At 27.0% G+C, this 12,896-nt stretch overlaps 2 protein-coding genes across 2 annotated transcripts; one reads left to right on the plus strand and one right to left on the minus strand.

Annotated features, from left to right (window-relative positions):
- Positions 1-42: 42 nt before the first annotated feature.
- On the minus strand, positions 43-1,503 carry LOC115722184 (putative clathrin assembly protein At1g25240). Its single transcript, XM_030651318.2, has one exon. It carries the CDS (start codon positions 1,333-1,335, stop codon positions 124-126), a length of 1,212 nt encoding a protein of 403 aa, XP_030507178.2. The 5' UTR covers positions 1,336-1,503; the 3' UTR covers positions 43-123.
- Positions 1,504-11,125: 9,622 nt separating this feature from the next.
- On the plus strand, positions 11,126-12,517 carry LOC115722935 (uncharacterized). The gene is made up of 3 exons (XM_030652322.2): positions 11,126-11,609; positions 11,717-11,935; positions 12,042-12,517. The coding sequence occupies exons 1-3, from the start codon at positions 11,559-11,561 to the stop codon at positions 12,342-12,344; spliced, it is 573 nt and encodes a 190-aa protein (XP_030508182.2). The 5' UTR covers positions 11,126-11,558; the 3' UTR covers positions 12,345-12,517.
- Positions 12,518-12,896: the final 379 nt, after the last annotated feature.

Below are 12,896 nucleotides of genomic sequence, written 5' to 3' on the forward strand. Positions count from 1 at the left end.
TTTATATATAATATAGCTAGAATAAAAATACTGCAAATTAAATTTTAAGAGCCATAATTAATTAACTTTTCACGTAATAATATAATATTCAACAATTAAAGAATTATTATTACAAATTAACCACTAGAAAGTAATTAAGTCTGGAAGAGCTGTTATTGTAGGAGGAGGAGAAAGCATAATCAGTTGATGATCATGATTTGATGAATCAAGATCATGATGATGATGATGATGATCAGTACTTACCAACATTAATGTTTTATTCTGATCATAATTTTCTTCATCAAAAATCTCCCATTTATCTGTAATTATAGTCTTTGAAGAATAACTTTGCTCATCATCATAATTATGATCAACAATATTTACAATAGTCCCATCTTGATGGTCATCATGATCTTCATAATCCAAACTCAATATTTCATCCTCTCTTGTGTTAATATTAGAAACCCTATCAACAATCCTTACAAGCTCTCTAAAGTCTTCCTCGGCCGGAATTCGCTCAACTTTTGGGGAAAACGACGCGTTTAAAACACCCATTTCCCTACAAAGCTCGAAAAATAAGCACAACTCGTCGCCCTGAACCGTCGCCTTTTTCATAATCCCATTAGCCAAATTGACCTCAACATCCCCGGGCCGAGGCCAAATGTGATCATCTTCATAAGCCCTAGCAACAGCTTGACTAATCAATCTGCGCATTTTCTCATACACCTCGAAAACCTCGGTAACAACACAAATCATCGCCTCGAAAACCAATCCAACTCTCCTCATATTCTCGCCTTGAGGCCTAACTTGTAAAAGTAGATCCATCAAAGATTGCCACGTCACCAACCGCCGCAACTCTTCCCCCAAACTAATTTTTTTAGCATTATTATTTTCCTTAATCTCGAAAAAACTTAAAAAGCATTTTTGGTCCAAATAAGCAAAATAAGCACGAATAAAAGCGTTGAAACCCCAAGCCTTACTAGGCTTGGTGTGTCCATCTGAGAAACTAGAGAGATCGAACGGTAACCGTCCGATCCTCTGGATAGCGGGGATTTTACAACATATGACGCCGTGGATTAACATCAAACCCTTGAGTGCAACAACCCATGTTCTTGTCTTGTCCATTCGATTCGAGAGAGACCATATTAAAGGCTTCATGTAAAGAGGAGATGTTCTTGCCCATTGGTAGACTCTTTGAAAATTCTTGTAGTCAACAAAGGAATCATCATGACTGGTGGCCTTAATGATTATGGCCTCCAGGTGGGGGTTCCGATAGGATGTCCGCCGAGACACGCCGGCCACGTATATGCTCCTCTTGTCCTTCAGAACCCCCACAGCTCTTTTCCAGAGCTTCATAATAATTTTTTTTCTTTCTTTCTTTTGTGTTTAGTGTCTGAAATTTTTGATATGAGTACCACAAAATTCGTCCAATTTGAGGGCTTTCCTTGTTTTTAGGTTCTCTTTATTATTTTGTTTTGTATGAAAATAAAAAAATTGTATAATGATTAGTTAATTAAACGCGTTTTGATTGCATAATCGTAATTTGCTGGCCGGCCTCAAAAAAAAAATATATATTAATACACGCAATTAACGACTTTAATCTCATCATAAGCTACTGTAATTATTGAGAATTGTTATTGGCCCTAAGACTTTTTAGGAGTGGATATGTTATTAGTTAGCAATATATCTTAAAATTTAATATATTAAATTATATAAGACAAGATATTTAATAAAATTGGCTCAAATATTAAGTAGTTTGGCCAATTATAAGATTCCTATTTATTTAAGGGTCTATTTTTTTTTTTTTTAAAAAAAAATACTTATTTTTTTATTATACGTACATACATAAATAACCATTTAATAAATTTCTGAACGATTTTTTTTTTTAAATAAAACTTGTAATGAAATTGTGGTTACATTATTTACTTTTAGGGCTCGTTTGGAACGCCGTATTATGTCGTATTGTATTGTATTATATTGAATTGTATTTTATGCAATATTTTTATGTAAAATTATATGTGGTATTAACTTTTACGGACACTTAAATATATAATGTTTTAGTATAAATTAAAGTTTAACATAGTATTATATAAAAATATGATATATAATCTAATTTAATATAATACAATACAATACAATACGGCCTAATACGACATTCCAAACGAGCCCTTAAAGAGCTCAATTTTAAATTTTTACACAAAGTCTCAAATTGTTTGGGTGAATGTTTAACAGACCTCAAGTATCTTTTAGTACTTCTGATAGTTTTTATTTATTTTATTTTTATTTAAACGTTTATATATTAATATACATAATTCAAAAATTAAATTTATGACTTTTAACATAACATCAAAGGATTGCATTTGTGATAATTATAATTAATTAGTATATGTACCTCTTTATTTAATGGTGTATTATAATAAATGAAAAAACTACAAATTCACCCGATTTAATTAATTTCTCTCCAGTTTTTTTTTTTTTTAGAAAATTCAATGTTATAATTTCTCTCTAGTTTTTTGTCCTGTATATAGAATTACAAGATTTTATTATCAATATATGTATATAATATATTGTTATTATTATATTGTATAACATGGTTAATTTTGGTTGTTGGATTATTTTGTGATGGGAACGTAATTGGTTGACAGTTGGAAATGCAAATATATATTTAGAGAGGTTAATTAATGAATTAATGTTGTTAATAATTAGGTAGTTTTCATAGTTAATTACAACGTGCATTCCATTTTATTAAAGACAAAATTTATTTTATTAAGATCGTGCAAACAACTATATATATACTGGCTATAATTAACTTTTAATTTATTTTATATACATATATAATAAAATATATGATTTATTATAAATTACTACACCCTTGTTGACAATGTGTACCTTGGCTGTGCTAGATAGATTTAATTTTTATTGTGTTTTTTAATTATATATATATTTTGAGAAAGTGTTTTTTTTTTATTATATATGAAGTTACATAATATACATAAAAAAAAAGTTACATTAATTAAGGTAATAATATGCATTTATATATAATTTAAATTAGTATATCTTCACACCATTTCACTTTAATAGTATACTAAATTATGCATTAAATTAGTATGCACTAAATTCTACACAATAAATAGTATTTGATTTTAAATCTACACTAATTTAATGTAAAACTTTTTCTAACCCTTATTTTATTTTGTTTTAAAAAATAATCTTACATTTTAGTTTTTAAATTAAAATCTATCACAAAAATAATAATTAATTTCAAACACCAATATAATAAAAAATATAATATAACAATAATAAAAATACTAATATTAAATAAAATAAAAATAATATAACACTAATTAAGTTATAAAACTAAAATAAAAAATAATATAAAATGAAAATAAACATTAAGTAAATTAAATAATAATTTAATAGTCAAATTCATATATTAATCTCGATATTCTAGTGAGATGCTTGATATTGTTGATGAATTTTTTACATATAAATATTTTTTTTTTGTTTATTTTGAAAATAATAGCATTATATATTATTTCAATAATATTTATTAAAATAAATGTAATGTTTAATTTGATTCAATAAATATTTTATTTTATTAAATTATTTTTAAATTTTTAAATTTTTACTAGCAAACATGATATACTTATATATTTAAATAGCTATTTTAGGCTAGAGTAATTATTCTATATACTATATATTTTTTTTAAAAATTTATACAGTTTGGATTGCTCTGATAATTTTTATGTAAGTTGTTAGGTTAATTTTGGTTGAGATTTATATTACTCTGTTAGTTGTTATGTGAGTTTTCATAATATGACTTTTCGTGAGGAAAAAAAATTACTTTTAAAGCGTAAAAAAAAAAAAAATCTTATAAATAATATAAATTATGAGATTTTTTTATAAAATATATATATTTGGTAGAATTTTTGATGTGATATTTAGTGTGAATCATTAGAATTATTACACTAAAAATAAAAAAATTCTACACTAAATTAATGAACTATTAGGGATGGTTTAAGTAAATAATAATTTTTTAAAATTAATCATTAATATTCATTTAAGTCGTGACTGGTGAGCTTAATTTCACATGACTGGTACTCCTCCGCTGTTACCGGGTCAATGATTGAGTCGATATTTCGTCTCAAATTAAAAAAAAAATAACAAAAATAAAAATAAAATAAAAATAAAAAAACTGCATATTATCTCAGCTCCTATTATGTAATTAATAATAATTATAAAAAAAATAATTATATATGGTAATTAATCTGACAATGTTTTGGAGTGGTATTGCCATGTTGATTCGAACTCAATTTAACAAGCACTAACTCTTTTTATTTTTCACTGCTTTTAAAAATAAAGTTACTAAATAACAACACTCTTAAAAGTTCTCTCAACTCTCTTTGAGAAAATTCAAAACTCATATGGAGAAGAAACTTACATGAAGAAACATATTCAACTCACACTCAAACTTACATGGAGGAACACTCATATGATGGCCTTTCCAATTGGGATAAAAACTTAAATAGAGTGAATGAACATATATGTAACCAGTGACTCACCCACACTTTTTATATTGTGTCGACTTATTTATCAATTAAAAATATTTATACTTATATATTATAATCACTTAGGGTGTGTTTGGAAGTAATTGTGTAATTACTAAGTAGGGTAATTACTAGAGTAGTAATTACACAGTATAGTAATTATACTATATTTTAAAATACAAGGTGTGTTTGGATATAATGTGGTAATTACATATGAATTTTTAATATCTTGTTTGGCAAAATAGTTAGTAATTACATGGGAAAATAATAGTTTTTAATAGTTAATGTTTAATATGAAAAGTTTTTAGTAATTACACAGTGTAATTATATTCAATTCTCATGGGGGCCATGAGAATTGGAGAGTGTAATTGGAACTCGTCAATTACTTCTAATTTCACAGTTAAAGTATAATTACATGGTCAGACAAACATGTCAAATTGTGTAATTACCTCCAATTACACACAAATCCAATTACATTGTGGCTTTTCAAACGCACCCTTACTAAATTTATTTAATTTTGTAAAAAAATTTCTACTATTTTAATTTATAATTATTAAATTAAAAAAAATTACATTTAATTTTTTAAAAGATAATATTTTTTTAGTAGAAGCTAATAAAATGAGAAAATTAGATTTATACCCTTTTTATATTGTTATTTTTATTTTTACCCTCTCTTTTATAGTCTTTCATTTTTACTTTTTCTTTCAAAAAATCTACCAACTTTGCCCTAGTCATTATTCTCCTCTCCTTTAGAATTTGCTGAAACATATCTCCACTGCTCAAAAAATACTACTCCCATAGAACTCTTCAAAGTTTAGTTTCTATATAATATACTGATAATATTATTAAAAGAGTTGAGTTGACCATTGAACCAGATTAAAGCAACAACAAATTAAATATATATATATATATATATATTTATATATATATAAAAGCTTAACTAACATTATTAGCTATATTGGTTCTACCACACCAGTTACAGAAGAGTAATAATTGTAATTACTTTCATCAGCTGCAAATTCCTAAGTTATCTCGTCTCGAAGCTTCTAACAAATATATTTTCTCTAATTTATACAAGATAAGAGAAGTTCATCAACAAAGTACCCACTTCAAGCAAAGGTCTCAACCATTATTTACACTTTTTTGTGCTATGTAGGAAAACAATAATAGGCCTAAGAATGAAACGAGTGAAGAGAAACTCTATGAATGAAGATTGATGAAAAGATAAAGTCAAAAACCTGAAGAAGAAGAAGAAGAATTAGTACAGTGAGTCTCTCCGTTCACCAAAATTCGAGGGAGTGATTAGAAAATTAAAATCGGAGATCGATTGAGAAAATAAAATTGGTAACCATAACCAATAAAATTAAGAAAAAAGAAAAAAGTTTATTTGATGTTATGTGGAATGAACATCATAGTGTTGGGCTTGTGATAGAATATTGGGCCTAAGCCCACTATAAACGTTATCTGATGTCATTTAATGTGACTCAGAAAATTATTAGGGAAATTTACTATACTAATTTTTTATAAAAATACTGCTATGCGGTATTTTTTATTTTTTTACTGTATTTTTTTAAAGTTTTATACTGCAGTAAACTGTGTTAAGTTTTCACTGGTGTTCTACTGATATTTTGTAGTTGTTCTACTGTTGTTTTGAGTTGTTCTGCTTTGTGTTTTACTGGTATTTTATAAAAATACAGTATTTTTGAAAACTTTTCCGTGTAATAGTATTTTTGTAAAAGTTAACCCAAATTATAGTATTTTTTTGTAAATTTCTCAAATTATTATATATATATATTTTGGCTGGTATGCTAAATAAAGTTGCAATAACTTTCCATAAAGAAGTTTAGACTGCTCGGCTCCCAAAATGTTTACAATTTTACCAGAACCCCTGATTTTGGGGAAAAAAAGAAAAGAAACTGAAATCATGTTAATTTAAAGCTAAAACATTATTCAAAAAAAAAAAAAAAAACATGATCAGACAAAGTACAGAATAACACATCCTTACAGTTAGAGTCACAGTAATATCTCCCAATCAGATGGTAATCACTAGTTTTTCAAGGTGCTATTTTCATTAGTGATTTTCTTTCTACTAAAAATTAAGTTAACTTGCATGAATGAAAAATATGTAACATATGCATTCCTTTAAAAAGAGTTTACTAATATAGTATTTAAGATAATTTTATACTTTAATTTTTTTCATGATTGTTTACGATGTAGTTATTTAAAACATTCTATAAAATTTTGAGAGATTCAAAAAACCTTAACACACCGAAAATAACGTTCAAATAGTTTGTATGTGTGAAATAGACTGTTTAAACCTTATTTTTCAGTGTGTTAAATTTTTCTAAATTTTTTAAAATTTTGTAGAATGTCTTAAATAATTACAATATTGAAGATGATTATAAAAAATATTAGACTAAAAAATTCTTCCAAATACCAAAACAGATAGAGATGAATTAATAAACTTTTTTTGGGATGCATTATAGAATTTTTCAATAAGTACCCAAGTTTTAGGTTTGTAAGCGCCATAAACCTAGTAATTTGTTTTAGCGGCACAAGTACCAAATATTTATAAAGCTGTAATTTTTCTCCAGTTATTTCATCAGTACATCTTCTATTATTATCTCAAACAGGACACGTATAATACCCATATTCTAAATTATTTAATTTGAACGGAAATATGTAGTATTAGTTACTTCCAAATCTTCTTTTAATAAATTTAAAATAGAACTTGTATTGATGAAAATAGAAAAAAAATTAAAAAAAAATTACTGTTTCACAAATATTGGATACTTATACCACTAAAAAAATTTATTAGTTTTATACCACTTACAAACTCAAAATTTTGAAATAAATCACTTTTTTTTACCAATAACTTGCAACTAATTATCGATCCAATCAAATTAATAATTGAAATAATATTATATCCAATATATAAGCGTTAAAATTAAATCTAATTAATAATTAAATTGGTTCAATTTTTCTTTAATAATTGAATTTAATGTTAGAACACATTTTTTTAATATTAGTTAATTAACTTAAATATATTAAAAAATTCATAAAAACTAAATTTAACCAATCATTAATACAATAAAAGTAACAAATAAAATATCTTAAAATATTCAACGACACAAAACCTAAGAATAAGATTAGTTATTTTTAGAGTTTTCTTTTAAGTGTAGAATGATGTAGGAGAAACTAATAAACATCCTATAGAAATATATATAATTTAATTAATTATTTTTTCTTTTATGTATAAAGAAATGTAAATTTATTTATTTTTAATGTAGATTATATATATAAGATGATTGGATAGAATTTTAATTGAATTTGAAAAATATCATTCACTATTGGATCAAATCTAATTATTCAAATTTAATTATGTGGACTAGTAATTCTTATAACACCACCCAAATTGATCTACTGACTTACTATTTCATTTGAAGATAAAGGCTCAAGTGCATATATATAATCAATTAATTTGTGTTCTTATAACATAATTAAACTCTTGAAGATAAGATAGTGAAACTTATAGGCCAATGATTTCGGCTAAACCAATATCATAATTTTTATATATACTGTCTTCTTTTCTATTGCATGTACGTGTTTTGTAGTTGTATTTTGTAACGTCCCCGCTTCAAGCCTTTATTGGGTCTTTACACCCACGGAATAATGGCTCTTATACACGAGTACGTCACTTTGGCTGCTTTCATGGACTGATAACTGACCCTACAGACCAACACGAGTGTTTTCAGCGTGCTTTGTCCTCACTCGCACGCTTCTTGGGAAAACTTCCCAGGAGGTCACCCATCCTGAAATTGTCCCAGGTCAAGCACGCTTAACTGTGGAGTTCTTTCGTGATGGGCTACCGAAAAACAAGATGCATCTTGTTGATATAGGTAGTACCAATCAATCCATTTAAGCTATCTTCAACTATGTAGTCCCATACTTACATAGTCTCAGAATCATCCCACTTGACCTTCCCAGGCGATGTGGGATTGCACAGCTTACTCGGTATTTCCCTTTACGGATCACAGGACTACTGACTGTCACATATTTGTAGTATTTCGTTTTGCTTTAATTAATTGTTTTCCGTTTTAATTTTTTTTGCTTTTTATTTTATCTATTTTTGAGTTGGTGTTGTGTGTTTACAATAAATTAATTCAATCTAATTTTAATTGAATATCTTTTTTATTTATTAGTAATTGAGTGAATTGAATTAATTCGTTATAATTTGATAGGGTTTGGATGTTGTCTACCCCTACTTGCAAATCTTATGAATTTGTACTATAAATAAAATTGTGATTGAAATCAATAATATAATTAACAACATATAGTAATATCTTAATTGAGATACATGTTATTGCATTATGATATGGTCTACACTACTAGACTAATATTATAAAAATATATATATGGATACCTAACCTTTGTTAAATATATATGGATTATAATCAAAATGAATTTCACTATATGTTAATAAAATGAAATATAAGAATCTGACTCATATTCACCATACCATGAACAATGAACATGTTACATGTATGTCTTCGTACAATGTTGTCTCCCACAATTTTCCCAAGAGACCTGCAACAATCCAATCAACTTTATACCATTTCATCAAAAAAAAATAAAAATAATAATAATAAATTAAAATCCTTTACACATTCATCCCTCCCTTATAAAAAAACATTATCCACTTTTACGTACTATATATTAACTAATATGGGACCAAATGTCCAAAAAAAAAATATATGCAAATGTATGGTGATATGAAATTGAAACTAAAATATGAAGTGATAAAAAAAAGGTATGAGTTTGAACCCAAAACTCATAAGATATTAGTAAAAATGATGGGAAAATTATGAAAAAAAAAATTAATTTATATAAAAGAGACAAATAAGAAATATGATTTTTTTTTTCATTTTTTAATTTTTTTTTTACATTTTTATGGAATTTTACAGAAATGTTTATAGCAACTAACGAAATAACTTAAATCACAACCCAAATCCGTATAGCAACTCATATAGAAATCACCGGAGCAACCCAAACCATAAATTTTTTTTAAAAAAAGTTAAAAAATAACATATGAAATAATTCCAAAAAAATAATGTTCATATAATTTTCTTTCACATATTTTTAGTAGATGCACACAGAATCATCACTCACACATATAAGTCTAAATAAATAAATAAAAAATAAAAAATTGGTTCCTGCGGTAGAATTATCATATAATATATAGAATTATGTATATTGATATTATTATATGTATTTTGCATGGAATGGAGATATATATACTATAGAAGGAAGGAAGAATCACTTTACATCCGAAAACACATCGAAATGAAGAAACGGCTATGAAAAGTGGCTAAAGGCTCAGTCTCCCTCTCCTTTGCTTTCTCTTTCACTTTCTACAAAGTTATTTATAAATTCCCATGGTGCATTTCACATTCATTTTCTCTTTTCGATATCCGAATAATTTTAATTTTAATTTTTTTTTATATAATAATCTATGGTATAGTTCCTCCAAATAAAAATATCTCAAATAGAGTCTTCAAGAAAGTACATCACCGTCCGAACAGAAGTTTCGGAAGGCTAGCTTGTCATCTGGAAAAAGTCTTGCGGAAAGTTGACTGTTATCTTGAAAGGGGTTTTAAAAGGCTAGTTGTTTCCTCCAGGAAAGGGTTCCAAATAGCTAGTCTGTTCTAGCTAGTAGGCTTTGTGTCGATCCAAGACGTCCTCAAGACGTCCTTCCAGATTGAGCTTCATCAATTTGGGATGTCCGTTCAGGAAGCGTGCATGATACATGTCGGGAGAGAGCTCGATACCAAGGGCTGATTAAAAGATCTCATTACTGTGAGGAGCCAATTAAGTCGATTAAGTCTTAACCGAATTAACTATTTAGTTGTTTAAAGTCACTGTATTAATTTGGAATTCATATCCTCGATCTATAAATACAATCATACTAAAATAATACAGTAGGAAACACCAAATATAGAGTATGTAAATTCTATGAGAGAGAGTTTTGATTGAGAGGTAGAGAAAGAAAGGTACAAAAAAATAAGAGGATTAAGTTTTGGATTTTGTATAGGGGAAGTTTATGTAGATGAAGAACTTATTCTCAAGAGTATTGTATCTGTATTCTTACTCAATTAATAAAAAAGTTCACATCGATCTATCAAACAATTATCAATATAAAATGTTAATTTTACAACTTTCTTGCATTGTTTATTTATGATTTTATCGTCTATGTTATTCTTGTAATTTTTGATTAGTGTTTAGTTAATTTTATCATTATTAATTATTTGCAGATTCATTTTAAGTTACTATAATTGAAATTTCTTACATTATTTATATTATAAATATAAAAATTATCATGCAAAATGTTATGAAAAATTTATAAAATACAAAAATTATTATTCAAATAATTTATTTGGAAACATATAAATACAATAAATTATCTTAAATTGTATTTGTAGTACGTTAAATAATTATTATGTATATATACACACACACACACAAAGATGGTTTAAGCTTTAACCTTTTTCTCTCATATATGAAATAGAACAACAGCTGGCTTATTTCTTTCTTTGTCTGCACATTTCTGCAAAATCCAAGAAAAAAGAGAAAATAAATACAAAAAGCAGAAAAGGGGTTATGACATATACATTGTAAGGCCAAGATTTTCAACACAAAAAACTGTCTCACTATTCATTAAAGCTACTAATCAACAAAGCTTCTCTCTCTCTATCCCAGAGAGAGAGAAGAAAAGAGAAAGTGTGTCCAATATATGACAAAGGACCCAATAAAGAACAAAAATGAAAAAAAATTCAAAAAACAAAAACAGAGGAATGAAATCCAATAAAAGACCAAAAAACTAAAAAAAGAAAAAGTGAATCACTTGGTGGGAATCTTTTTCTTCCTCTTCCTCAGATGATCCCATAGCTCCATTTCTCTCTCTCTCTCTCTCACTCACTCACTTTTCTTCTCTCTCTCTCTCTCTCTCTCCTCTCTTTGTTAAGGCACAAAACTATGAACATTTACTCCAATGGACCTTCACATGAAGAAGATGATAATGATTTTGTAAGTTTTTCCTTTTTTCTTTTTCATATAATTATCTGTTTAGGCTGGCTGTACTGAAATGGGGTTTACTTAATTTTGAGTAAAAAACAAATCTTTTTTGATTTTAGGAAAGAAAGGAGAAGAGAGTAAGTGAAACAGAGGAAAGAAGCAACTTAGTTATGGATAGTACAATGATGATGATGATGATGAATAATCATGATAACAATAATAATATTAATAATGGAGTTGAATTTGAGTTTGAAATCTGGCCAGTTGAACACCCAATGGAACCCCCAGATGAAGATAGGCCTGTCAAATGTCCCATACCACATTCTTCTCTTATCAATGTAAGTACTCACAAAATTAAAGATTCAAACTTTATAAGAAAGATTACTTTTTTATTTTCTTTTCTTTTCTTTCTTTTTTGTTTGGTTGATGAGAAAATTTTAACAGGAACAAGAGAAGAGAATAGCAGTAGCAGAAGAGAAGAAATTTGAAGAAGATGATAAAGAGGTTGGTACTGGTACGGTTCGTCCGGTTCGTAAGAGGCATCACATCACTCTAACCGCAGAGAATGATGATCTTGATCATGATTATGATGATGGTAATGATGGTGATGATGATGATAATGATTATAGAAGTAATACTGAAAAGACAATAATGCCCTTGACCAGAATGTCACCTTTGCCTCCTCTTCCAACTCAGAATCTCACCATCTTTCAAATGCTTCAACAGTTTGACAAGTTTGACCATTGAAGAATTTCAAAATTTTAAAAGAAAACTATATAGTTAATTAAAATAATTGAATTTTGCTACTCAAATCTCATCTGGGGTGTGATGATTGATCTCTTTTCTTTTTCTCTATCTATAATAGAGTGTGAATTTTCCTTGTAGCTTGATTAATTTGGAATTGGATCATTACTTTTTGTTACTTAAGTGTCTCTTTTTTATTTATTTATTTAGCATTAATGTATAATATATAATTATTAGGATATATGAAGTAGGGGTATTATGGAAAATTAATCATCATCAAATGGTATATCATGGTTTACTTTTTGCTAAAGAATTTGTTGGATCAAACTTTTATGTTGATTTTGTTATTACTGAAATTTCCAGTTCATTTATGAGTCTCATATTTAAATGATTGTAGTTTCAAAGTGATATGTTGCTACAAATCTGAACTTCTTAATGTATATTTGGTTAAGTAAAAAATGAAGTTGTTAAGTTATGCCAATTTAATTAAGACAAAATGACTAAAATATAAAGCCAGTGAATCTCACAGCATAACTGATAACCATTTTAGTTTTA

The sequence above is a fragment of the Cannabis sativa genome, chromosome 9 (genome assembly GCF_029168945.1).
Source record: "Cannabis sativa cultivar Pink pepper isolate KNU-18-1 chromosome 9, ASM2916894v1, whole genome shotgun sequence".
NCBI classification, from domain to species: Eukaryota; Viridiplantae; Streptophyta; class Magnoliopsida; order Rosales; family Cannabaceae; genus Cannabis; species Cannabis sativa.

Excerpts from the sequence above, each read along its gene's own strand:
- LOC115722184 (XM_030651318.2), bottom strand. The coding sequence starts at position 1,335 with ATGAAGCTCTGGAAAAGAGCTGTGGGGGTTCTGAAGGACAAGAGGAGC.
- LOC115722935 (XM_030652322.2), top strand. The coding sequence starts at position 11,559 with ATGAACATTTACTCCAATGGACCTTCACATGAAGAAGATGATAATGAT. Across the intron at positions 11,610-11,716 it reads AAGAAGATGATAATGATTTT|GAAAGAAAGGAGAAGAGAGT; the intron begins GTAAGTTTTTCC and ends TTTTGATTTTAG. Across the intron at positions 11,936-12,041 it reads CACATTCTTCTCTTATCAAT|GAACAAGAGAAGAGAATAGC; the intron begins GTAAGTACTCAC and ends AAATTTTAACAG.